This window comes from Suricata suricatta, chromosome 2 (genome assembly GCF_006229205.1).
Source record: "Suricata suricatta isolate VVHF042 chromosome 2, meerkat_22Aug2017_6uvM2_HiC, whole genome shotgun sequence".
In the NCBI taxonomy this organism is placed as follows: domain Eukaryota; kingdom Metazoa; phylum Chordata; class Mammalia; order Carnivora; family Herpestidae; genus Suricata; species Suricata suricatta.
The window spans coordinates 106,864,647-106,891,808 of NC_043701.1; the positions used below are offsets into that span (position 1 = coordinate 106,864,647).

General features: G+C 43.5%; 1 protein-coding gene across 2 annotated transcripts in view; it reads left to right on the plus strand.

Annotated features, from left to right (window-relative positions):
- Positions 1-88: 88 nt before the first annotated feature.
- Positions 89-27,162, plus strand: part of MAP3K21 (mitogen-activated protein kinase kinase kinase 21) — a 56,153-nt gene continuing 29,079 nt past the window's right edge. For both annotated transcript variants that reach the window (XM_029914879.1, XM_029914883.1), the window contains exons 1-4: positions 89-167; positions 16,087-16,267; positions 22,308-22,456; positions 23,270-23,445. In XM_029914879.1, coding sequence (XP_029770739.1) covers positions 104-167; positions 16,087-16,267; positions 22,308-22,456; positions 23,270-23,445 — 570 coding nt within the window. In that variant the 5' untranslated portion in view covers positions 89-103. The remainder of the gene's footprint in view (positions 168-16,086; positions 16,268-22,307; positions 22,457-23,269; positions 23,446-27,162) is intronic.

Below are 27,162 nucleotides of genomic sequence, written 5' to 3' on the forward strand. Positions count from 1 at the left end.
CGCAGCCAACGCCGCCCCGGACCCGCGCGCGCCCGGTGCGCGCCGCGCGCGCCGCATCCCCCCGCACGTGCTGGTCAACTGGGCCGTGCAGATCGCGCGGGGCATGCTGTACCTGCACGAGGAGGCCGTCGTGTCCATCCTGCACCGGGACCTCAAGTCCAGCAACAGTAAGTGGGCCGGGGGCGGGGGCGTGTCGGGGGCGGGGGGGGGGGGAACGCAGCCTTGCTGCGCGAAGCCCACCGCGGTGTCAGCCCCCGGCGGGCCCAGGGCATGGAACCAAGGGGAAGGAGGTCAGCCTCCCTGCTCCAGCAGCACCTCCCGAGCGGGCCTCCTAGGGCCCAGAGATCCCGCTAGACAGTGGTTACTTCCTTTGGGGCAGGTGACGCACTCATCTTGACTTTGCTTTGTTGCTTTTGGGCACCTTTTTAAAAAAAAGGCAGATCAGTCTTTGCTGACTAAATGCTTGTTAAATAGCTGGATCCTCCGGGAACCCCACGGTGCCGTTTGGCCTTGAGGTACAGTAAGTGGCTCATTTTATGGAACTGCAAACCTGGGCCTCCTGACCTGGGGAACCCATGGCCCTCCTAGGCTTCATCGAACTCCTACTTTCCTTCAGCTTTACAAGTGCTGAATTGAGGTCGCTGCTTACCTCTTTAAATATGGTCTCGTGGCCTTTGACAGTTTCCCAAGACTTTCACTCAGACATCTCAGTACATGAAGTGGAATTTTTATCCTTGGTTTGGCAGCTTGAGGGTTGACAAAGTCTCCAGAAAATAAACACCAGTTTGTGCCATTATGAAAATCTAGGCTACGAGAAAGCCCCCGTGTCCTTGCACACGTACTTGAAATCTTGAAGACCTGGCCTGTGTCCTTCACTTTGTTTCTAAATCAAGGTGGATTTTTCTAGCTGTCAATAGAGAACTAACAAATGAGCTAAACCCGAATCCTGTGAAATTTCACCTCACAAAGAGTGAATGGGATCTCTGCTTAAACTTGGTTCTTCAACATTGAAGATCACTTCATATTGCTAGGATGGCATGAAATTGCATGAAAGATTAAAGATGCGGCCAGAACTGGCATTGGCCTCCAACAGCCACGTCTTTCTACCTGGTTAAACCTGCTGGGACAGGCACTAACCCAAACAGAAACATTGTCCTTCCCCAAGTCTGCCGAAAAAGAGAATGACAAGAAGCAATGATGCATTATTTGGTTTATGTGTGTGTGTATTCTTTTTCTTATTCAGAATTCTTCCGCACTGAAAGTTACTTGAAAATGACTTCATTACAGGAGTCAGACTGTTTAAGTGTGGGTAACTAGTCTTACAATCTAGTTTGCAACCACTCAAGTGTCAGAAGCAAATTCAAACAAGATCTGGCATAGACAGATGGCAGCGGTCGTGTGTATTCTGAGTTCGGACAGAGGTCACATGGAGGACTCTAGGATTATTTCCTTTCGGACTGTTACAGTAAAAACACAGCACAGTTTTCCGTGTACTTATTTTTGTAAATGCTTCAAACCTGATGTTGTTCACTACCAGTCGGTGCTAATTTCCAGTAATATGCTTTCGTTGAAAGATGTGTGTAACCTGCTGCCACTGAAGAGGCCTGTGTACACAGTCTGCGGGTTTCATAAGCTCTCTTCCCAGTGATGTCCTGCAGGCCCTTATCTGCTGGTTATTTTCTGCAAAACCAGGTATTTTAAGGGGAGCAAAAAGAAGATCATTGCTTGTTCTTTCTGCCTGGACCTTTGCCGCAGGTCTGTGGTCCACGTGGAACCTGCCATTCTACGGACTTACTCTGTGACAGGGCATCAATTACCAACACAGACAAACAGTCTGGGTCAGGTTGATCCTTAGACCAAAAAGTAGAAGGGCCTGTAACTATCATTTTGAGTTATGCTTAGTCTGTCTTGTTGGATGGTGATATTGCTTGAGGTCTTCGTTAATTTGTCCACAAAGGTAGAGTACGTTTGCCTGTGTTTGTCAAAGCCTAGATGGGGAGAATAATCCATGCTCCGATCACAAACCTTTTTATATGAATTAAAATATTTCAGAGAGCTAGTACTATTAAGTAGTAAAATAAAAAGAAATAGCATGACCCTGGAAGAATCACATGGTTAAGTGGTTTTTGTTGACAGCAGGAGACTTGAACAGCGGCATATAGACTCCTATGCGGGCGGTAGACATGTCATTTGGGGGTGGTTCTATGCGGCAAACTCCACATATACGCTTGGTGTTTGAAAGCATTTTCACTCTCAGAATAAACTGCCAAACTTCCTGGAGCATTTTAATTTCTTTCATTGTCAGGCACGATTGTCTTTGCTTTAAATTGTTGTACTTTGGAAAAGATGTAATTGGCTTGGTTGCTAGCGTAGCCAATTACTTGTTCTAGTAGGACCATTGCTATAGCTTCTCGATTACTATAACATGAATATTTTTAATAGGTCCTGAAATGTGCAAATCACAGTGCCTAGCACATTGCCTTATCTTCACTCTCTGGTCTTCTTTATTCAGTGACTAAATGTAGATACTTTGGGAATTCTCTTGTGATCTAGGAAGCCATAACGTCTTCTTTTTTTTTAAGTTTATTTATTTTGGGAGAGAGCACACGCACGAGCATGAGCACAAGCAGGGTAGGGACAGAGAGAGAGAGAATCCTAAGCAGGCCCTGCACTATCAGTGTGGAGCCCAGTGCAGGGCTGGAACTCATGGATCATGAGATAAGGACCTGAGTCAAAACCAGGAGTCAGTGGCTTAACTGACTGAGCCTCCCAGGCGCCCCTGAAGCCATAACTTCTTGTTCAGACGTTTGAGAACAGCAGAAATTCTATTACAGTGCGTTTTGTTTGAATTTATTGGTTATTTGCTAATGGTGGTAGTGAGTTAATGATAATGTAAACAAGGTTTTTAAAAATCAATATTCGATTTTATCTTCATTCTGGAGCCTACAAAGAGCCAGTGTATAACTACCTGGAACCAGGTTAGTTGAAATTCTTGTTTAAAACAAATGTTTAGATTTGTCATAGGAAGATACGACTCTTGGTATTTTTTCTTTCCTCTTTTCTTATTGGTCTTTTGAGGTTTTATCATGTTTGAGACAGTGTTTATGTAGAAACAATAGCTGTGTTGTGTTGGAGTAAACTACTTTGTTCCTTTTCTAACAGTGAAAGATTGAAAGCTGAGCCAAATTAGCACATTTTAAGCATCATTTTTGTTGGTAAGATATGCTAGGCCTTGTCACTCCCAGGATGCAAAGTGTGTAGAAAATACCTTGCTGAGTCTGTCTATCTGCCACAACTAGAGAGCAGTGTGAGGCAACGTGGGGGTCCTAGGAACATGGCCAGTTTTCCACCCATGCAGAGAAGAGAGAAAAATCACCATGAGTAGTTATTCAATAAACCTTGAGCCCTCCCCCCCCAACCTCCAGTCACCACTAGGCCCAAGGGACGCAGTGGCAAACCAGATGACAGTATCCCCAGTGGCGTAGGACGTGGTTTAACAAGAAAGATAGACGGTTGCCGTGCAGTGGCAAACGTGAGTGAGCGAGTGCTGTCAAGACAGTTAAGCCTGGTGGTTGCGGACAGGGAGGGGCCGAGGATGACGGTGCTTGTCACACAGGGGTGGTCGAGAGAGGCTGCTCTGCGGAGTGACACAGAGACAGGGGTGAGGAGGAGGCATGAATCAAGCAAAGAGACAGGCGAAGGGAGAATGAAGCAGAAATGAGCCACACTTCCCAGGGAGGGGAGGAAAGACGGGGAGGCTGAGGCAGAGGTAGGCATGGTGGGGCTTGTGGCCATGACCCATGGGGGTGCTGGCAGGGGGTGAGCGCTCTCTGTCTGGAGCCTGGATGCAGCCTGTGCAGATGAGTGGGGGGATCTGATTGTGTGTTTACCAGATGACGCTGGCTGTTGTGGAGAACGGACTTGAAATTGGCCTACCCGGAGGCTGTGGAGGTTGCTCCGGCCAAAGAGGGCATTGGTGTCACCCAAGGTGGTGGCAGCGGAAGTGGTTTTCCAGGAAGTTTCAAGGGGGGCATGAAGATCAGCTGGTCCAATATGCGAGTTACTGAGGATGGTTTGCATTAGTAGAATTGAGTCTGTGTTTTGTTTATTCTGGCATGATTCGGGCTTGAAAAAAAGATTGTGTGGCATGATTTTTGTTTGTTTGCTTGTTTTGGAATACCGCTTACTGCGTTGTGATGGTGGTGGTGCTCTTACAGAAAATAAACATCCTATGAGAAACAGCCACAGATTTTTGGCAGCTACTTACTTGTATACTTTTCATTTCAGCGATTAAGCATCTTTTTATCCTGACTTTTTTTTTTAGCCTTCTGGGGAATAATTATTACATATATTATTATCTACATTTACAATCAATCAATAGAGTTACATTTATTATCAAATGCAATTTAGAGCTCTCACTAAAACAAACTACAAAAGGAATCTATTTTTTTTTTTAGTTTTTCTCATTAGTACAGTGTAAATAAAGGAACCATTTGAGAAAATTATAGGAACTGTAATCTCCAAATAAGGTACTTAAATAGATCATCAGAGTAATTTGAAGGAGCTATTAATTACGCTATTAGCAGTTAAAAGACTTGCATCTTCTTCCTTCTCTCATCTTTCTTCTAATCCAAACATGTAGCTTCATGCCCCCTACTGCAAGGGGCGCAGGGAATTGAGTACAGATACCCCAAAAGTGGCAAGGGCTAATCTGATCCTAGTTATTTGTAAGGGGTGGCGGGGGGTCATTTATTCCATTTTGGGTCATGCAGACTGACTCTACGAGCCACATCTGATTGGGTCGTGCGTGTAGTCATTGTCAACTGGGTCAGAGCACAGTGAAGGGAAGAAGAGAGGGGAAGACCACGCTGCGCATCTCAGAGGCGTCTGAAAGCCCTGCTTGCACACAAACTTCTCCAGGACAGAGGCGCTGCTGGCGGGAGCATTGCCTTCCAGGTCCATCAGACCTGGGTCAGACCTGGGTCGATTATCGGTGTTGTCATACACGAGCTGTGTGACCTTGGGCAAGTGGTATAACCTCATTGAGCCTGAAGTTCTTGATTTCTGATGCGGTCTACTGAATTCCTCTTTTAGGTGCTGACAGAGTCCCTGGGTGGGAGTGGGGGCTGGGGGATGGATCTGTTTGATGATTTTTTGACCCATCAAAGGTGTTTGGGGGGAAAACTGGCGTGAAAGCATAGGGCACTTTTAGGGAACCAAGGGTAGTCAGGTGCAGCTAGAAAAAGGGCAGTGAGGGGTTTTGTGGAAAGGAAATAGGCATTTAGCATGTGGGCAGCGGTGAGCGAGTGCCTAGAATGCCACGCTAATGTATATAGACTAACAAGAGCCAGCCATTAAAGGTTTCAAGGAAGAACGTGGTCTGGTCTGCTGAAAGATTAACATCTGTATGGGAAAAAGAAACTCAGGCCTGAGATAATTTGGTTTATGACTGTCCTATCCTAGATTATCAGTAGGGCAGTAAAAATTAAAATACTTAGACACTGGTTTGATGTAAATTGTTTATCGTTTATGACCGGAGCCTAGTTTTTATAATCACTGTTTCTTTGGTGAGTTGGTTGAGAGCATTTTCTCTCTCTGATTCACTAGAGTTAGGAAATAGTAACCAGATTTACCATGCCAGGCTGGTGATTTTTATTCCAGGTATCAGAGTGACTGTCCCCAAACCCTCCCAGGCCCTGAGGAGCTCCCAACAGGTGAAGCACCTCGGTTAGGAGTGTCAGGGGGCAGAGCAAGGGTTCCTAGACAGGCTGGCAGAACTGTGCTGGTTTTGTCTGGGAGCCGGAAATAGATCTGTACAGTTGACCTCCAATCAGTGTGAATTTGGTTATTTTTAAAAATCCGTCTCTCTCAAACGCTGCTTCATCTTAAGTGCTTTAACTAAGCAATGGCCATCACAGGACAACGGCTCACACACATCTCATGCTTCCAGAGTCCTGGGTACAGCCCACACTTGATCCTCATTGGTGCCTCACAGCAGCCTTCTGCCTGTCCCCATTTTACAGATGAAGAAACTGAAGCCAGGGTTTACTTGCCTTTATCAAGGTCTCTTGGTTTGTCAGACTTGCATCCAGAGCCTCTAATCCCAGAACCTGAGTATTTGTCTTCTCCATCTAGTCCCTGGATGAGCATTTCTCACATATTTATTATCAGGACCCCAAAGGGCTGTTGTTTACGTGGGTGTTATAGCTACTGATATTTACCAAGTTAGAAATCTGACATGATAAACTTAAAAATATTTAATAATTGAACAATAGCAGACCCATTGCACATTAACATAGCATGTTTAATGGAGGGAAAAAGAAAAGAAACAACCCTTATTTTCCAAGACAAATTGAGAAAGGAGAGTGGCATCACTTTATGCTTTTGAAGCTCACTTTGATGGCAGACTTACAAGGAGACAAATGGATGTTCATATCTGCTTCTGCACTTAATCTGTTGCCACCTTAGCAAGGGCCAGGGGTCCCTGGACCATACTTTGAAGTCCCCTAAGCCAGATGATGAGTTCTGCTGGTGAAGGATGCACTCTGGAGCTGCTGTCCATATACCGAGTACAGTGTCAGAAGGTCCTGGTGAGCTTTTAAGAAGTAAAATCCCTTGTCTCATTTTTCGATGTTCTGATTTAGCCAACCAGTGTTGGGAACAAGCAGTGATTTTCTTCCTACCATTTTATTTCAAAACTCTTGAAATTTACAACTGAAGAAACTTCTAACTGAGCACTTAGACACTGTCCCACCGTTCATGTTTTACTAACTTGCTTTGACACAAAGTTAACTCTCTCCATTCATTAATCCGTCTGGGCTTTTGATGCAACAATATGTTTTTTAAAAAAGCTTCCGGATGATTTAAATGCAGAGCAAGGTTTGGAAATTGTTCAAAGGGCCAGGTTGTGGGTTCCTTCTTACGGTTTTCTGGGTTGATCTATAAATTCTTCCATGAATACAGACGGCATCTCTGAACCAGTTCACTGTCTGATGAAATGGGATGGTTGGTCAGAGAAGACACCAGAATGAGAGTATGGGGTAGATTGTTCTGGGCTTGTGTCTTTGGGGAAAGGAATATCTCTAAGCATTTGTCCCTTTGACATTGAGTGACAAATAATGTCACTGTGGTATCTGAGGTTTGTACCCTGACTCCACAATTCACCAGCTGAGGGCTCATGGGCACTGACTTTCTGGATAGGATGATGTGAGGAGAAAGGAAGATAATGCACCCCTGGCGTGGGCACACTTTTCCTGTGACGCTCCAGGTAGTAAATATTTAAGTTCTCTGTTCCAGTTGGTCAACTCTGCTCTTGAAGCCGAAAGCATCCATAGATAATATGTAAACAAATGAGTGAGGCTGTGTTCCAATAAAACTTTATTTACAAAGTAGACATTGGGCTGGACTTGGCCCATGGCGGGTAGTTTGCTGCCTCTGGTATATATCGAAGTGTTTAATAAACTGTAAGACACAATCTAAGCATAAGCTGGTGAGGATGCTCATTTTTATATGTTACCTAGAAATACTTTGGGTGCTTTAAATATTTCCTAAAGTTTTTCCATGTGAACTCCTTGATACCTAAAAGTTTTCTACAACCTTAACATCATTGTTAGTCATTCTGCAGTCTATAGTACGGTGTAATCATATATTTCTTCATTTGGTTGGGGGAAGTGGTTTTTTGATTTGGCTGTTACTTGATTGGGACGAGTCCGCAGTCTGAGGACACTGTCTGGAGCCTTGTCCTCTGACAGGTGCTTCCGCCCGCGTGCTGTGGCAGCTCCACTTGTAACTTGGGCTGATACGTTCAGGGTCAGGGAGGAGGCATGAAGAACTCTTGTTGCTATTGTAACAGTTTCAACCCCAGGTTTCCTTACCAGACAGTGCTCCGGGCTCTTGGAAAAAGACCAAATCACATGCCATCTGGGGGAGCCTTGATTGCACATAGGAATGTTTGAGTTATTACTGGCATAGATGATTTGAAGGACTGTATTTAGTTTCTGCTTTTCTGCAAATGTTGAATCCAATAGTATCCGATACGCGACTTTCCGCTCACTAACACGTTAGCGTAGCATCTAGTGGAAGAATTCTGCCCTCCGTTTGCTTTGTCACCTACCTCGTGAAAAGACTAACATGACGCAAATATTGAACTAGATTTTCACACACAATGGAATGTAAGAAGTTTTCTCATTAAAACTGAACTATTGTACGTGTCCAGGGAAAGGTTTGTACGGTGACGTTTGGGTTGGGCGCAAGAGCAATGTGAAACTCTATTTTAGCTGGCCACGTCTGCATTTTCTTTAGAGAAGTCCATCTTCTTGCATTTGGTAAGCTAATGCATTCATTTATGCAACAGTTATTTATTGATTGTGTGCTCTGTGCCAGGAGGAGCTCTCCCAGAGACTCTCGGTGTTCGGTAGAGAGCAAAGCAGGAACGCATTCCTCCGCTCCTGGACCGTCCAACCCAGTAAGCAACACAGGTGTTAAACAATACATCATGAAAGATGTAGCATGTGGGAGAGTGGCAAACCTTAGTTTGAAGAGGGCGAACCTGTTGAGGTGAGCAGTTGAAGTTTTAGGTTGGATGGATAAGGAAGGCCTTCCAACAAAGGTGGGGGCATCAGGAAAACCCAAACAGGCCATCTGGAAAAGAAAACTCACAGAGGGAACAGAGCCTGCAAAATCCCTGAAGCAGGAGGCCAGTGTAGCAGGAGAGGACCGGAGCAGAATGGTAGGATGTGAGGGGTTGGAGACTGGGGCTTGTAGGTCTTAAAAGACCTTTGACTTCACTATGTCACTGGAGAGTTTTGAACTGAGAACTGGGGTCTGACTTGCTTTGTAACAGGATCTCACTGGCTGCAGCTTTGCAAACAGATGGGAGGGAAACCAGGGCAGAGGTAAACATTTGGGAGTCCTTGGCATAGAGATGGTATTTAAAGCCCCCAGGCAGGCTGATATTATCTGGGGTGTGAGTAGATAGAAGGGCCAGAGACCCAGGATCCTCGTCCTGGAGGTCTGCAATAACTAGAGATCAGGGAGAAAAGGAAGAAACAGAAAAAGGAGCCGCTGGCAAAGGAGGGGAGCCCCGGGGAGCGGGGGATGCCCCGGAGCCCAGCGAAGACCATGCTTCAGGAGAGGACGATCCACTGTGTCCAATGCTGCGGACAGAGAGGAATTCGGAATAACCGCCCTGTAATGATTCTCTGAACAACAGTCTTGGTTCCCTGATACTGTTTTGGGATCGTGGAGGTTCACTTGGTTTTCCACAGTAGCCACTGACCTCACATGGAAAAGCTTCTAATAATTCACCTTCCTCACACTCATTTTCCCCCCCTCACACTATTTATGTTCCCATTCATTGAACAAATATCTACCGAGCATATAAAATTGCCAGTTTGCTATGTAGCATAGGTGAATAAATAAATGAGGTGAACCAGGTGCAAATTCTACCCTCCAGTAGCTTATAACATCATCAGAGAGAGGAGAGGGACATTATTTAAGGGTCATGGGAGCAGCACTGGAAAGTAGAAACTTCTAGCTGAGGTCTTGAAGGAAGGTGCCCGAAGGGTGATGTTGTTTACTGACTCCTGTAGTGTCGGAGCAGGAGGAGACTGAGAAAGTTGTTCTTTTTTTTTTTTTTTTTTTTTTTTTTTAGAGAAGGGGAATTGGAGATTCCAAAAGGGTTATAGACTTGGAAGTGATCTCCCAGTGGAAGGCAGCGCTGGTGCCCTGATGCTTATGCCAAAAGTGGGGTGCCCGCCCCATGTTGTTTTATGGAGGGAGGGGAGGAGGGGAGGGCGCTCTGTACTGAGGTGCCAGGATGGCCAGTAGTGCCCAGAGTTGTTGGGATGCAGGGTTCATTTGGGAGGTTTCAGAGGAACTGGAAAGCCCAGAGGGGGCTTGAAGGCCAGGGGGAAATTTTAGATTTTCTTCCACAGATATGAGTGACTGAGGGGTATGTGTATTGGGGGAGGTGACCTGGCACCAGTGGGGGAAGAGATGGAAAGAAACGTGTGCAAACGTAGTGCTACTTGGTAAGCTTAGGAAGTCTTCACTTAATCCCTATAGACGGTTGTTTTTGGACTTGAAATTCTCAGGGTCCCCTTCCTTAGGCAGAGAGAAGTAATGTTTATTAATACTATATTCTTTCACATTTTGCCTCTCTCAACCTGCTTTCCTTCTTAGGACTTTTGTTTTGATTCTGTATTTCTAGTTAACGATTAATTGAAACTACCCCATTTGGCTCAAATGGAATTTGAACACAGCAATCCTGTAAATGTTGAGAAAAGAGAATGGATACAGTGTAATTGCTGTTAAAAAACATACATTGTATGCAATAACTCTGAACATGGCAATGTGAAACTTCAAAGGAGCCGGAAAAATCAAGTGCCTCATGGTTGAATAAGTAGACTAAGTACAAGGTTGTAAAGGCTGATTGTTCAAGAACAGGGCTAACAAGGGTCAAAAATCTTCACTCAAGTCTCACAAAAGGAGGCTCAAACACTCCTCGCTAGGTTACTAACAAGAATTTACCGTTTCTGGGGCCAAAAAATTGTGTTTGCCTGGTGTGTGCATTCTCCCTCCTGGTGGCCAGCCGGTGCGCTCCAGCCTTCCCAGGCAATGGCAGGAAGCGGAAGCTGGCCACCGACCTTGAGGCCTCAGGCTGAAACCTGGCCAGGTGCCTGAGTCTACCTGTCGGGACACTGGCTATTTTTGGTTTCGGTCACTTTGCCCAAAAGATAAGGAATTTCAGGAATTCTTCTGAACATCTCTGAAATAAAATCCAAAACAATGGTCCTTTCATGCAACTCTAGACATTTGACATTCAGAATGTTATTTTAACCTGTTTTCTGTTCAAAGTGTGGAGGCATTTATCTCCTTGGAGACTTTGGACTGGGCCTGGGGGGAAACGCTCTCAAACCGGCACTAGGAAGACTGCCCAGAGCACTTTCTGCCCTGACATTTATTTAGAAGGTAACCAGTTTTAAATATTTCATTTTTTAACGTTTTATTTATTTTGAGAGAGAGAGAGAGAGAAAGACATAGTGTGAGGGACAGAGAGAGAGAGGGAGAGAGAGAGACAGACAGACAGAATCCGAGGCAGGCCCCAGTCTCCAAGCTGTGAGCACAGAGCCCAACACAGGGCTCGAACCCATGAACCACGCGATCATGTCCTGAGCTGAAGTCAGCCGCTTAACTGACTGAGCCACCCAAGCGCCCCTATTCATTTTGTTTTTAGTTCTCACTGTTCTGTTTTCAGTTATTCTCAAGAATTCTTAGCCTTCAGTTGCTTCCCAAGGGTTGCCAGGTCTTCCTGGGGTCTGGGGAGGTACAATCATCATTATGCCCATTTTCATCAGTGCCCCCTTGTGCCTTCCCATGTGGATGTTTGTAAAAGTGAAGACACGTGTGAAAATATGTCAGAAGACAGTGTTTTATAGAACTGCAAGCCATTTTGATCATTGATTTGGGGTCTTTTGGTGGTAAGAATAACCATTGTTTAAAAGTGAAATTAGTAGTATTATAGTGGACAAATGTAATCCTGCTGATGAAGTAGCTGATTAACTTGGTTTTTGGTTTGTTTCTGTGGTTTAAGTATTTTAAAGTGATTAGAAATTTATTTTTCTTGACATTCGTAAGGAATAAAGACTGAGAAGGAAATATACCCTAAGCTGATGTGGAAGGAAGGAAAATTCAAAAACCAATCTCTTAAGCAGTCTCCAGAATGAACTCTCCGGTGGTTCTGCCCCCTTCCTACAGCCAGCAACTCTCTCTGCACCGCCGAAGACTGGGGACGTGGCCCACAGACAGAACCCAGAATCTGGCTCTGTGTTGTAGACGCATATGCTCTTGGATCACATTTCTAGACTTGTCCACTAGGGATTATGATTCCCACTGCATAGAATAGTGTGGAGATGAATGGAGATATTAAACGTGTGAAAACTACTATACATAGAAGTTCCATAAATGGTAGGCAGTAGTCTTAATATTAGAGCTGGTGATAATTATTATTAGATCAACTAGTTCGATGAGTAGAGGGTACTTACTTAGGTGATATTGGGGGGATGCATGGGAAATCTGTAAAATTCAGTTCCTAGGATTAAGTAGCTTCATACATAAGTTAGGGCCATAAGTCTTAGGTGAAAAGATAATGGACAGAACAACATAATATGTGGATAATGAAGGACTGGGAAAGATGAAGTGCTCATTATTTTGTAGGATGCTCTAGAAGGTTTTCCTCAGGAAGCTGGACCTTGAGAATAGGTACAGTGTAGATGGATGGAGTAAGAGGCTATTCTAAACAGAGGTGAGTCTCTCCCCTACCCTCTCCATCCTTCACTGTATAGTACACCACTGAATTTTAAAGTAGGGAAAATGGTGGAAGTTTGGTCTTGCTACTTACCACCTATGTATATAACCATGGGCAGGCATATAAACCACCTGAAAGCTGGTCCATCATCTATGTAGTTGATACGAAAATAGAACAGGGGGTCGTTGCTCTCTAAATCTCATAGGTCAGTTGGGTAAAGAAATGCTTTTCCACAGCAATATTTGTTCAGTATTGACAGCTTATGAAAGTCCCCCACTCAGATACCTCTTCACATTTAAATCTAGTGTTGGGGACACCTGGGGGGCTCAGTCAGTTGAGTGTCCATCTTTGGCTCAGGTCATGATCTCATGGTTTGTGAGTTGGAGCCCTGTTGAGAGTCCACATCGGACTCTTTGCTGTCAGTGAGGAACCCACTTGGGATCCTATGCCCCCCCATCCCTTCCCCCTCCTGCTCACTCGCTCGCTCGCTCTCTCTTTCCCCTCCTCTCTATCAAAAATAAAAACACTTAAAAAAATAAATTAGTGTTGACTCTCTCTAGTTGCATGAACTCTTTGACTTTTGGGACAGTTTAATTTTGTAAACATTTGATGATATGCAGATGAAATGCGAATCCACTGCAAAGTGAAATTTCAAGTCTTGAGAAAGATTCACGGTTCCCTGATGTCCACGAAGATGATTTTGAACAACTGACTAAACACACTTTCAAACCCATTGATAAAAGGCATGTGTGTGTGTGTGTGTGTGTGTGTGTGTGTGGTGTGTGATCTTTACAGAATGCTATTCTCCAGCTCTCTAAGTATTTGATTTTCATTGCTTGCTTATGAGGTACCCACTGTCCCATTTCCCATAACGGGCAAAGGGACAGAAGCACAGAATCCAAAGCAGATCTGGCCCTAGAGTGCACGCTCTTCCTCACCACGTCAGGCTGCCTCCACTGAGATGGGTTGATAATTAGCCAATGATAGGAAATCAGAAAGAAAAGAATTGTCACCTGAATGGAGAGAGATTTCTCAAGGATAAAGGAAGCTCTTGTGAAAATATGATGAAAGCTGTCATCTGGGCTGTGTAGACCGTAGTTAGGAGTGTATTTCTCCGAGTCAGAGTGCTACAGCTACTGCTCCTTCACCACATGACAGATTACCCAACACTTGGGTCTCCGCCTCCTTATCTATAAAGTACAGATAATAAATCCTATAAATCTGTTGCCCTGTGGTGTGGATTTTATGATGAAAATGCCCATCGATGCCTCTGACAAATGGAAGGTAACCCGGTAAATGTTCATTGTTCTTAGAACTGTCCGGGAAAATGGGCCTCCTCATGATCATGTTCTACAAACTGAAAAAGAAGAACGTCTTAATGCTGTTCTCCCAATTTTGTCTGGATAGATGATTCTCAAAGACCTCCCATTGGTCCTCAGTGGTTTTTTTTTTAATCCCTCTAAGAGTTAGCCCATGGTTGCAACAATGTTACACAAATGTTCTTTTTAAAAAAAAAAAAAGAAAAAAAGGATGAAATAGCCTTATTTTCATTTTAGTTTTCAAGTCGAAGCCTGAGTAACGATCCCCCCACAGGCCCTATTGACTCTGAAATTCAGATTGCTGTTTACATGGGTTCGTTCTGGTGCTTTTTTCCAGTATTCCTCATCCTCTGAGAGTGAAGGCTCATCTCTTGGGATTTTTGTGAGGCTTGAATGAAATAATGGATGGGTACAAGGTGTATAGGAAAACTCAGCCCTGGCTAGCGACTCCGTTAGGTGGGAGTGGCGTGTGCAAAGGGCAACTGTAACAAGGTGTCTGTTTGGTTCATTGGGAAGCATTAGGCACCTGCCTTGAGTAAGAGGGAGACACAGAGTTGATCACATGAGTATGAATGTGAATTGAGCCTGTTTTTCCCCACCTTCCTCTTCTCCCTACCAACTTTCTCTCTCACTCTCTCTTTCTTCCACTCTCTAACTCACACTCACTCTCACCGAGCGGAGTCTAGTGAAGAAGTCAGAGGGGAAGACAAATACTTCTAAGCCCTATGTTTTAAAAGGGCTGTAATAGAAACACGAGGTTTGTGTGAGTAAGGGCGTGGGGGTAATTTCCTTTGCTTAGAGGTATTTGGAAGGTTTCCCCAGGAGGACACCGGGCCGGATGAGGCGTTTAAGTGGAGGAGACACATACGGAGGAAGATGATGTCATCTGAAAGGCAGGTTGCTATGCACAGGTAGAGGCCATGGTGACCCACGTTTTGGCCTGTGGACATGATCTCTGAGTCGTGGGGAACCATGGGAGTTTCTGCTTTTTTTTTTTAATGCAGGTTTACTACCCTTTAATTCACATACAGTAAAATTCACCCTGTGAAGGAGTTCAGTTTGATGAGTTTTGATGAATGTATATAATCTTTTAACAGCTACCACCCCCACCACCAAGGCAGAGAACTTGCATGGCCCCAGAAAGTTCTCTTGGGGAGCTTTGCAGGGAAGCCCATGCCAGCAGCCTCCAGCAGACACTGATTTCTGTCCCATTTCCAGAATACGTAGGGAATCACAGTGTGTAACCTTTCACGTCCGCCTTCTTTCCCTTAACGTGATGGTTTCAAGAGTCCTCCACGTTGTTACCTTTACGGGGAGTTTGTGTGTGCAAGGCTTAAAAATAAAGGAATGCTGTGACACCTGAGGAAGAGGAATCTTCTGGTGGATGTGTTATTCGGGCCAATTAGGATTGTAATTCCTGTGGCAGGAGAAGTAGAGAAGGTGGGGGGGGTGCGGTGGGAAAAGACCAGTAGAGCTATGCGGCAGAATGCATGGTTCTAAGGAAGGAGTGAAAGAAGTTAGCAAAAATAGGTTTAAAGCCTTCCCTGTGTAGCAGATGGGAAGGAGGAGCCCAGGTAGGTAGCTTCGTTAGAGCCACGTGGAAAACCTCAGGAACGCTTCTGCATGGTCATGGGCAGAGGGAAATCAAGCAGCGGGAGTGAGAAGAACCCCAGGTGCTTGAAAGGGCAGGGTGCAGGTGAGGAGAGACTGAGAAGCATGTTTGTTTTGGCTACTGTTACACGGGAGCTCAGGGGCTGACTTGGCCAGAGCTCAGCTCCTGGAAATTGCCCTGTATGTTCTGTTACATTGTCTCAGGCTGGGGGCTAGGAAAAGCAGCGTCTGCATGATGTTTATCTAAAGCTTTTACTTTTTGTTCTATTGTGAGCTTCAAAGCAATCATAACTCATCAAGTATCTTTAGGAGTTAAAAACCTGTACACATTTTGCAAATTTACTATAAGATACTGTTGGATAGTAATGATTTGTGGAGATACGTCATCTGTCTGCTGTGTTCTTGAATACATTCAGCAGCAGAAGCTCTGCATGTAGATAGATCAGGACCGAACTCCTAGGAAGAAAACAGTATATTCTGTCCTTACTGGGGAAACTCTAACAGACTTCTGATCCTATCTGCAGTACCTCAGTAAATGTTTCTTGCCTCTAGAAATCATTTACTTTCTCATAAAAGGAAACATTCATACGGAGTGCTGACCCGTCTTGTGCCTGTGGATTAAAACACAAACAAACAGCTGGTTCCTGTAGGCCCTAATGACCCAGTAAAGGTTATGACATAGGTGATGGAAGTAAGGTCAGATGTAAAATACAAGCCCATTCTCATTTCTTTTCCGCCTGCAGTGAAGGTTGCCTCTTAAATACCAAAGAAACATTGGGGATCAGAAAATTAGAAGAACATGAAAATATTCCACCTTTGAATCTTTTGATTCTTCTTTTTCTTTTTAAGTTTTGCTGCTTGAGAAGATAGAGCATGATGACATCTGCAATAAAACATTGAAGATTACCGATTTTGGGTTAGCGAGAGAATGGCATAGGACTACCAGAATGAGCGCCGCCGGCACCTACGCTTGGATGGCCCCGGAGGTCATCAAGTCCTCCTTGTTCTCCAAGGGAAGTGACATCTGGAGGTGAGCACCCTGCCTCTTGCCATCACAGACATCTGCAGAAACTGGTTGCTATGCTGCCTTTAAAGGAATCCCGAAGTCTTCAGGGACCGAGCCCAGCAGAGAACGCAGGCCTTTTTTTTTGAAGATTTTGTGGTTTAGGTCAAGATGTAAGCCCAACAGAACGGGCAGCTTGGGGCTTTTATCATCATGACTCCCACTTGGTAGGCGAACCTTCTCGCTCCATCTGAGGTTTGCTTAAAACCGCTTGTAACTTGAGTTAACAGTAATGCCTAGGTTTTAATTTTTTTCTTAATTTATTTTTGAGAGACAGAAACAGCGCAAGCAGGGGAGGGTCAGAGAAAGAAGGAGATACAGAATTTGAAACAGGCTCCAGGCTCCGAGCTAGCTGTCAGCACAGAGCCCGACGCAGGGCTCAAACCCATGAACCGCAAGACCATGACCTGAGCCGAAGCCAGACGCTTAACCGACGGAGCCACCCAGGCGCCCCAGTAATGCCTAGGTTTGGTAAGGCTTGTTAGTAAACAACAGTACATGTTTACTTTTTTTTTAAGTAAAATGTGGATTTCTCATGATTTACAGACAAAGTAGCATGGAAGGATTTTGAGAAAACGATGGAGATCCACTCCTTCATTTTATAGATTGTATCATCTAAAGATTAAAGCTTCCAGTTTGAAGATGGAGGGCTGGAGCAGGTGGGCTCCCAGGTTAGCTAGATTTTCCATTCAAGTGTCTCATTGGGGCCTGAAGACGCTATTAGTAATAGAACAACGAAGAAAAATCAGTATGTTCAATAGTTATAATGCACCAAGAGCTCACGTGCCTTTATTTAAAGATCATCTTCTGGGGCACCTGGGTGGCTCAGTTGGTTGAGCGTCCGGCTTCAGCTCATGTCATGACCACATGGTTCGTGGTTTTGAGCCCTGTGTCGGGCTCTGTGCTGACAGCTCAGAGCCTGAAGCCTGGTTTGGATTCTGTATCTCTCTCTCTGACCTTCCCCTGCTCATGTCTCTGTCTGTCTCTCAAAAATAAATAAAACCCATAAAAAATTTTTTGAAGATCATCTTCTGTAGCTAGTATTAAAATCTAGATTTTTTTATTGCTTTTTAGATATGATTTGCATATCACACAGTCCACCCATTGAAACTGTACAGTTCAGTGGCCTTTAATATATTAATAGAATTGCATATCCATCACCACAATTTTTAAAACATTTCCATAATCCAAAAAAGAAATCCTGCGCAGCTCAACTGTCACTCCCAATACCCATCCCTCCCAGCCCCAGGCACCTGCCAGTCTACATTTTGTATCTTTAGATTTGCATATTCTGGGCATTTCATGTAGATAGAGTCATCCAACACATGGTCCTTTGTGACTGGCTTTTTCAATTAGCCTCATGTTTTCAATGTTCAAGTTGTAGAACGAGTCAGGATATCCTTCTTTATTGCCAAGTAATCTTCCATTGGGCCGACTGCCACATTTTGTTTGTCCATTAATCAGGTGATGGGCTTGAGTTGTTTCTGCTCTTTGGAGATTCTCGATAATGCTGCTATGAACATTCATGAATGAGTGTTTGTGAGCATGTCGGTTTTCAGTTCTCTCGGGTCCTTACCTAGGGAGGAAGCAGCTGGACCCTGTGGTAATTCCATGTGTGGCCATCGTTCAAGGACCACCAGCCCGTTTCCCAAAGCGCCTGTTTGCATTCACTCTCAGTGTCTCAGGTACCGACGGCTCCACATCCTCACCAACATTTGTTCTCAGATTCTCTTTTTGATCTGGCCATCCTAGCGAAATGATTAAAACTCCAGTTTTTTTACAGAAGAAAAAGTCAAGCCGAGAGAAGTGTCACTTGCTAAGAATTTGTATCTGTTTGGTAGCAAAACTGCTGTTGGAACTCAGACCCGACTTCCAAATTTGGGATCGACAAAAATTGTTTTCCCCCTCTAGTCATTGGATGCCGTAGAAGTTACTCTCCTGTTCACACGCCCAGTTAGTGGCAGACCTTTTGTTGGTAGAAGGTCCAAGATTATTTCTTTGCATGTAAAGCTTATCCTCCGTGTTTTAAATATAACTTAATTGTTCTACTTTATGACTTTTAAGAAATTTATCAACTGTGTTGTGGTTTCAGAGTCTCTTAGGACCGTTTTTGAAAAACCTCAAGTGCTTGAGCCTCATCCCTCACTTCATGAATTAGACTCTCTGCTGGTGGAGACCGAGCAGACGTGTCCTTATGAAACATTGAATGTGTTTTTCTTGCTTTACTCACAGGAGTTTTTTGGCCACATGATAATACTAAAATACTCCATTGAAATAAATGATTCTTTTGAGAAATTCTACTTCAAGACTCTAAAAGCTGATAAATACATCAGGGGCCAATTTAACATTCAAAGTAACATTGCATAAGGTTATAACCCTTTCATTTTGTGTGCTCCTTTTACAAACTGTATAATTACAGGCTGTGTAAGTGCTGGACTATCTGTATAAATGCTTTATAGTAACTTCATCTATTATAGAGAAGAATCAGGAAATAGGCAAAAAAAAAAAAAATCTAAAGGTAGCCAAAATAAGGATCCTTAAGTCCAAATACTCCTTGGAGAGATCTTTTCTCGAAATCTATTTATTTCTAATTCGGTTTTACAAGTTTGATGATCTGATTTCCAGTAAAAGCAGCTAGTTAGAAAGGGGAGAGGGACACTGAGCTGGTAAAAGTTGTCAGCTGAAAACAAAGTAGGTGATAGGAAGAAAAGCATGAAATGCTATGGAAAGGACTAGAAACTGCTGACCTCCGGAGCCGCCTGATTGTGGAACCACACATCCCCACACATCCCCACACACCTGCAGGACGAATTCATACATTTAAGCATACTCTTGAGTCCTTGGATGTCAGGATGCGGAGTGGGAAGGCCCTCGCTCTGAATTTCACTTTCCTTTGCCTCAGAATCTCCTTTTATAATATTCCCATAAAAATAATGTTGTTCAAGAGACATGACTTCACTCCGTGCAGTAGATGAGTACATGCACTAGTGAGTGGCCTGGTCACCTCTCGCCCTCCTTCCTCCTTACTGGCTGTTACACCAGAAAGTAACTTAGACGTCACTAAAGTTTTACACCATCTCCTGTGATCACTGCCCCTCCACGGCCACGGCATTGGGACGTTACGAAGTCTCCTCAGGGTTGTAAGGCTGGTGAGTAGTGTCCTCACACCCCAGGCCTGCGAGCCAGAGCCCTGCCACCACCGTCCAGGCTCATCGGGCCACTGAGCTCTCGGGAGACGGCCTCGTTTATACCATACCCTACCCATTTTCAGAGAACGGAAGTGTATGCACTACCCTGTACACATAGTCCCATTGCAACAGTTCCACGTCTTCCCATCAGTTCTTAACGTAAGCCTTCTGCTCTCTACAAAAAGGACCACTCTTGAATTACTCGTTTGCCGAAACTCCCAACAAGCAAAGTTATGTTATTGTTACTGTTTGTTTTTGTTCTGTTCCGTGCTAATGGGAATAGCAAGGAAGTGGCTTTGAATTTAGACAGTTTTCAGTTATATTAAGAGGGTTTTTTTTTTTTGTCTCCTGCTCTGACTTGATTTTTGTTGATTGATCTATAAGTGAAATTTACTTATTCTTGGAATTCAAGTATCTCTGCGAATACACCATTGAGACTTTTTAAGGCACCAAACAGGTAATTACCTTTGGAAAATACTAGTTTCTTCTTAATTGCTAATAGTTACAGCATTAGTTATGTAATTTACAAGCACTGCATTATAGACCCCTCCTTTTTTCAGTATAAAACAGTGCTTTGAGACGGCAGAATAGATAGTGCTGTTATTTTATAGATCAGTTAATTCACGAGCAGTCAGTAAGGGCTTTGCAAGTGGAGACATAGCTACCGAGCAGTGATGCTCCCGAAACTCAGACTCCGGGCTGCTGAGTCAAGATCCACTTGTCTTTCACTGGTTCCTCCGCCTGCTCAGGGAAGGAGCCCTGGACTCCAGGGCCTCAGGACTCACACATCTTTACTTAGCGCTGGTATAGCACCAGCTGGTGGATGCCCAAGCCCACTGATAGGGCACACTCTGCCATGGCTGCCTTCTTATTCTGAATGTTTTCAGTACACAGTCTGGCGACCAATAAGCCTGGATGGAGAGGTCTGTGAGTGAGAGGTTATCATATCTGGGATGACCTGAACCTGGAGTCCAGAGAGTTTCCAGCTCTCTTTGCCGACCATGCCTTCGTAAAGGGCTTGTTCTATTCTATCTGTGATGCTCTGAGTCCCCACATCTCTTTAGATCAGAAAATAAATCAAATGAGACTCAGAAAGCAAGTCCATAGCCAAAGTTAAATGCTTTTTTAACTCTGAGCTGTTCTGTCCTTTCTTTAGACCGATTTTTCTGTCTGCTGTCGTTAAAATTATGTTCACATGGTACATATGAGCAACAAACATAAGGAATGAGATTTAAGTTACCACTCTAAATTTAAACTTAGAGCTAATGCTTTTCTCAAAGATTAGAAAGGTAAATAGGACTGTACTCGTTATGTTAGTAGAATTAAAAAAGAACAAACATGACTGTCCCTTACCTGCCTGTGTGTTTTAATTTAGAATCAAATGGGATGTCTGGAGTGACTGTGCTATTTCATGTCTTATCAAGAGATGATTTGTACTTTATGATTTGAAGAATATAAAGGGAAACTACGGTACTAGTGGATACAGAGTTCCAGAAAAGAGATGTTTTGTCCTACCAGCAGGCACAGGGAGGCCCAGGCTGATTTTTTGGTTTTTTGACCAAAAGTATTCCATTACTTTTAAGCAATATAGTAGAAATATTAGTAGCACCTCTCTTAAAATATAAAGGGAGAGGCAGAAAGATAAATAATTTCAAAACAACCATTTAAATATTGTCAACATGGGGGCGCCTGGGTGGCTCAGTTGGTTAAGCGTCTGACTTTGACTCAGGTCATGATCTCATGGTTCGTGAGTTCAAGCCCCACATCAGGCTCTGTGCTGACAGCTCAGAGCCTGGAGCCTGCTTCAGATTTTGTGTCTCCTTCTCTCTCTGCCTCTCCCCACTGATGGTCTGTCTCAAAAACAAATAAACATTAAAAAAATTTTTTAATTTAAAAAATAAATAAAAATAGTCAGTATGGTTCCATGTAAGTCCTGTGGGGCATAGCATGAGATTTCTGTGGGGCTAAAGTCTTCAGTGTCCTGACAATCCTCGAGAAGTTTAATCCCAGTGTGGAAAATGGGATAGAAGGAGAAACATCAAAACACCACATTAAAGTGGGTCCCGGTTCTGGACCCATTTAATTCCATTATGTGCTCTTTCTGTGCTTTCCTACTTGTTAGATAGCTTTAATTCCTGCAATGAATGCGTAAGTGATTTCTGGGAAGGTGTGTGCTTGTGTGTGTTTAAACGGGGGGTTCGCTGGAAGAGCCCACCTCTTACATTGGAGTACGTGCCACTGAAGGGTTTGTTGGAAGAGAGGCCTCTTTTTTATCTTTCTTTCTTTCTTTCTTTCTTTTTTTTTGAGAGAAAGAGAGCATGAGGGAGGGTTGGGACAGAGAGAGAATCTCAAGCAGGATCCACGCCCAGCATGGAGCTCCATGTGGGACTTGATCCCACGAACCATGAGATCATGACATGAACTAAAATCAAGAGTCCGATGCTAGGGGTACCTGGGTGGCTCAGTTGGTTAAGTGTCTGACTCTTGATTTCCACTCACGGTTCGTGGGTTTGAGCCCCACATCAGGCTCTGTGCTGAAGTTGCAGAGCCTGCTTGGGATTGATTCTCCATCCCCCTCTCTCTGTCTCTCTCTCAAAATAAATAATAAGTAAAAACTTAAATAAAATGGAAGGTGACTTGTTAATAAATAAGTAAATAAAATTAAGAGATTCCAACGCTCAGCCGACTGAGCCATCCAGGCACCCCAGAAGAGAAGATTTTTCATCAGAGCTGGATGAGGGCTCTGATGCCACCATTTGTGTTTGGAAGAAAAAGACACCCTTTGACCCATTTAACTTCATGGCAATTTTGCTTTCCAGCTATGGAGTCCTGCTGTGGGAGCTGCTCACCGGAGAAGTCCCCTACCGTGGCATCGACGGACTTGCCGTGGCCTACGGGGTAGCTGTGAACAAGCTCACTTTGCCCATTCCGTCCACCTGCCCCGAGCCATTTGCCAAGCTCATGAAAGGTATCTGAGCACCTCTGTTTCTGTGTGTCTGTGGAGGCAGGGGACATCACTCAGGAGAACATCTGTGTATTTTGTATCCAAAAGAGTACTTTTCTGTGATTCTTATTTTCAAATGCTTTCAAGCCACGGTACCAATTTTTGAATTAGAAACCTTGTCTCCAGCCTCAGATGTCAGGTAAAGTATTGATGGACTAAGATACTTTTTAAAAAACAATCCAGTTTTATCAGTGACTCATTTATGTACAACTGAACGGTAATAAAGTTCTCCCCACATACACCAGTAGAGTTCAAAGACAAAATTTCATTGGCTCCATTCTACTATTTTAAATTCTACCTAATGATCAAAAATGTTTTACAGTCTTAACTGGCGTGGTTTTGCCATGACCTTATCTAGTTGGTGCTTATCTTTTAAAAATTAACTAACTCCTTCTGTAAACAGCTAGTTACCTTGCTTCATTACGAGGTCATTTCTTAGAGCCTCTCATGTGAGTATAACATTTTAGAGATTTCGGTTTTCTTGGGTCAACTTCTAGAACTCTGTATCTGTAAATCACCCGGCCAGGGCAGCTTGGGCCCCTGATTCACACAGCTCATGGGAAGGCCTGGAAGGCACACATCCAGTATTCATGTCATAAAAGGAGAAAAACAGCCTTGCCTAAGAGCAAGTAGTATACATGCCATGGATACTGTGTAAAAGAAAATTTTCAAGTCATCATCAGTTGATTTTTCAGATCTTCATCAGACGCCATCAACATGGCTGAAAATCTGGCCGATGCTAAGGCATGGAATTGACGTGGTCCTGGTTTCTTTCAGGGTGCTGGCAGCAAGACCCTCACATCCGTCCGTCGTTTGCCCTAATCCTTGAACAACTGACTGCCATTGAAAAGGCGGTCATGACTGACATGCCTCAGGAATCTTTTCATTCCATGCAAGATGACTGGAAGCTAGAAATTCAGCAAATGTTTGATGAACTGAGAACAAAGGAAAAGGTAAGACAGATGCATGCATTGCACAAGATTTTTTATGAGGATTATGGAAAACACGAGTCAATAATACCGTTAGCATCATCATAAAAGATTTTCAGACATGAATAGTTACTGACTCTTATCTTTCGGCTAAAATGAAACAAAACAGAAGTGTCCTTGAAATGTATAGTTGGAAAAGAAACGATCTTTGGTTAGAGAAATTTTCAAAAGGAAAAACAAAGTTTTTAAAGAAGAGAGCATACCATACTGAACCCTTTGTATAAATTCACCAGCTTTAATAATTGTCAGTGTTTTGTCATTTTGTACATCTCTTTTTCCCATTATCATTTTTTAATGGAATACTTTAAATTTTCAACTCCTGTCCTTTTACCTCTGAATCTTAACATCTCTGTTAAGAATTTTAGAAATAACTTTCTTGTCATTATTATCTCTAAAAGCAGCAGTAATTGCTTGATGTCATATAATACATTCTCATCCACAACGTTGAACAGAGACTCAGCCCTTGGTAGACAGTAAATAAATACATTCAATTAACCAGCGCAAAGTTTCTTAATATGCTCCTAATATGTATTCTAATAAGTGAGCGATATTAGCGATTACCGTTACTACCATTATCGCTCTCTCAAGGGAAACAGGGAATTTGGAAGTGTGTATTATAAATCTATTCTGAACCTTAAGCCATCAAAGAGGTTTTCACTCAGCTACTTCACTTCTACTTATCTGTTCTTAAGAGACGCCCACGTGTGTGCACCAGGGAGTTTTGGTTGTCCTCTGAACATGGTTTGTGATAGTGAAAACCCGGGGTTGGCCTCCGTGTCCGTGAACAGGGAAGAGACACCCACACTACCATATACTGATTCAGGGTATTCAGTACTGATTCAGACTGGAAATCTGCAAACCAGGTTTCAGCGTGGATAAATTGCAAACGTAAGACTGAGGGGGAAAAGCGAGTTGAGGAAGGATAGTTACACTAGATACCATTTATGTAAGTTGATAAAACACATGAACCAGTGCCCTTCAGATGTACAGAAAGACCTAAGGCGTGGATGAGGGAGGGTTAGGGGCAGTTGAGGAACAGCTAACAAGAAGAGGGAGCAGGTAGGGTGTAGAGCGCGCTGCACAGGAGGCGTCAGTGGATCTGAAATGGATGTTAAGTATTGACGGTTAGTGTATGGGTGTTTAGTGTTCTCTCTAATTGTAGTATATTTTAAATATTTCCTAATTTTAAATGATCAAAATAAAGGTTAGAGAGAAATATGCGAACTGCTGGAGTCACTTTTTTTTTCCTAAAGTCCTTTTTTCCCCCAAGTGGTAGACTTAGGTAATTCAGCCCCTTCTTAGATTTTTCACTATTTTGTAAGGACTTAGGTAACTCAGCCCTTTGGATTTTTCACTATTTTGTAAGCTGGAAAATACAAAACAGGCAGGTGCAACCTTAGACGGTGGGTCTGATTGTCCCCATCAGGTTTTTAAGAGTCCCCCCAAGGAAGGTGGCCTGGAAGGCAGAAGGAGGAGCTGGAAATCAAGTCTGAGCAAAGAACAGAAGGGGCGCAGAAGGGAAGGGTAATTGCAGGGGCTACCTGGAATACTGGAAGAACTCGGAGGGAGGAGACATGCTTCACGCTGCAGAGTTTGGAAGTAGGACCTCTTGGGTCAGAGCTCTGGGGATTAAACCGTGGGCTTGGAATCAACAACTTTCTGATGCTTAGAGCAGAGGGCGGCTTAGTGGACTGCATTCAGCTTCCTTCCCTCGAGGGATCCACACAGACAAAGGGGATATCTAAATGGAATTCTAAAAACAATGATAGACCCACCCCTCCCTTATTTTAACATAAGTTTTTAGTGGAGTGCCAAAATCCATAGCAGTCTGGCAGAAGCGGTTTAGACTGGAGCCAGACAGCTGGCTGGCCCCGGGGGCTCTTCCCTCCCTGCTGACCTCCTCCGCACTGAAGGTCACAGTCCTGCTGCTGGCTCCCTGGGGGGCGTGGGGCTTACTGAGTGGTAGGTACATAGGGCTCAGAGCGGTGCCCATTACTTGGCAAGTGCCAAAGAAAGCGGTGGCTTTGATGGGAACCAGAGCAGGTCCAACAGCGCTGCCAGTCCCTGGCCCAGGCATTCATGAAGCTGGTCTCTGAGCAGGAGAATGCTTGAAAATGACCAGCCAGATTACTTGGTAAATCTTGCATTTCGTCGAAGGATTACTTTCAGCAATATTATTAGTACGTTTTCTTGGAAACTTTAATACATTTTGTTGACTTAAAATGGTAGAGAAAAATACTGATTTTTTTTTTTTACACTTCCCCAAATTGTTTTCAGGAATTCTAAGATTAGATGTTTAACAGAAAGAAAAAAAAAGGTTTGGGGGAATGGGAGTGGACTTAGAGGAAAGATAAAAGAAGTCACAGGATTTAAAATTTAGAGGTGACATTATGAATAATTATGATTTTTTATCTAGTTTGCTTACCTTAAATTATTGATATTTATGATGCTGCAAGATAGAAAGATCCAATGAATTAACTCTTACTATACGTTGTGTAAAAGTCAAAAAGCGTGGTTCAAGGATGTGTGGCTTGACTTCCATTTGGGGGTTTACAGTGGTTTCTTTGTTATTCTTTGGAGTCATTTTTGAGCTGTCCTTTGGGAGTGTCTTTGTGCTTTTTATGTGATGTTTGCACCGGGCTCCTTGAAATATCGCATTTACAGTATCTTGTGAGCCTTTGACTCAAAATTAAAGAGACTATATAATGCTTTTTGGGTTTGTTTTGTATTTTGCTCAAAGGTTTCTTCTATTTGCGTCTTTCTCGACAGAGTCAAGAGTGCAGTGTACGTGCACTATCTCCCTTTCTTGTTCACTGATTGCTTAAGGTAGGAGGCGTCAGACTTGGAATTAATGGTCAGTAACTTGGCTGTGCTCTGCGTTATTCAGTAAACTGTAGCCTCCACAGCTATCAGTTCCTCCCTGAATTCCTGGCTTCTTATCTCTGTGTGTCTGTCTTTGTGCACTGGGTCCATGCACCTGTTTTTGAACCACTGTCGGAAGGCATGCTACCATTAATGATTAACATCTCCTGCCAGGAATCTGGATTTGCCATTACTAGGCTGGCCTGTGCCAAGTAATTAAACAAATATTACTGCTTAGAAATCTCAGCAACCAAAAGAATTTTTGTGTATGCTTCATAATTTCCAAGTATTCAAAGGGGTTCTACCACTCCAGGCTTCTTTTGTTCTTTTACTTTTGAATGTCTTAAAATTCATTCAGAAGGAAGAGTGCTTTGGCTGCTTTCTCTCTGATCTTACTTCTTTTATTTCTTAAGAAGTCTTGGGTGAGTGACTTTTTTTTTTTAATTTATGAAGTCATCACCAGGGGATCCACATTTTCACCTGGAACCCGGAATTAAAAATGGTTTCTCCTTCAATTATTCTAGTAGTAACACACAAAAGGCCTAATTGAATTTTCTGACCTTATCTGTTCCTTATGCCATTTCATTCCACAATAGCTAATTGGATTGATATCACCACCGCTGAAAAGTAATATCTTAACAAAGGGGCAGACAGTAATGAGTTAGAAATTGGAAGTTGACTGGCAGCTATCTTCTGTCCCCAAATACACAACAGTAAGATCTCCAGTTTGGACGAATTGGTTGGAAAAAGCAATCAGTTACATAAGGAATTTCAGAATTTTTCCCTAATATGTAGCATTTTCTTCACTTTCTTTTCCTT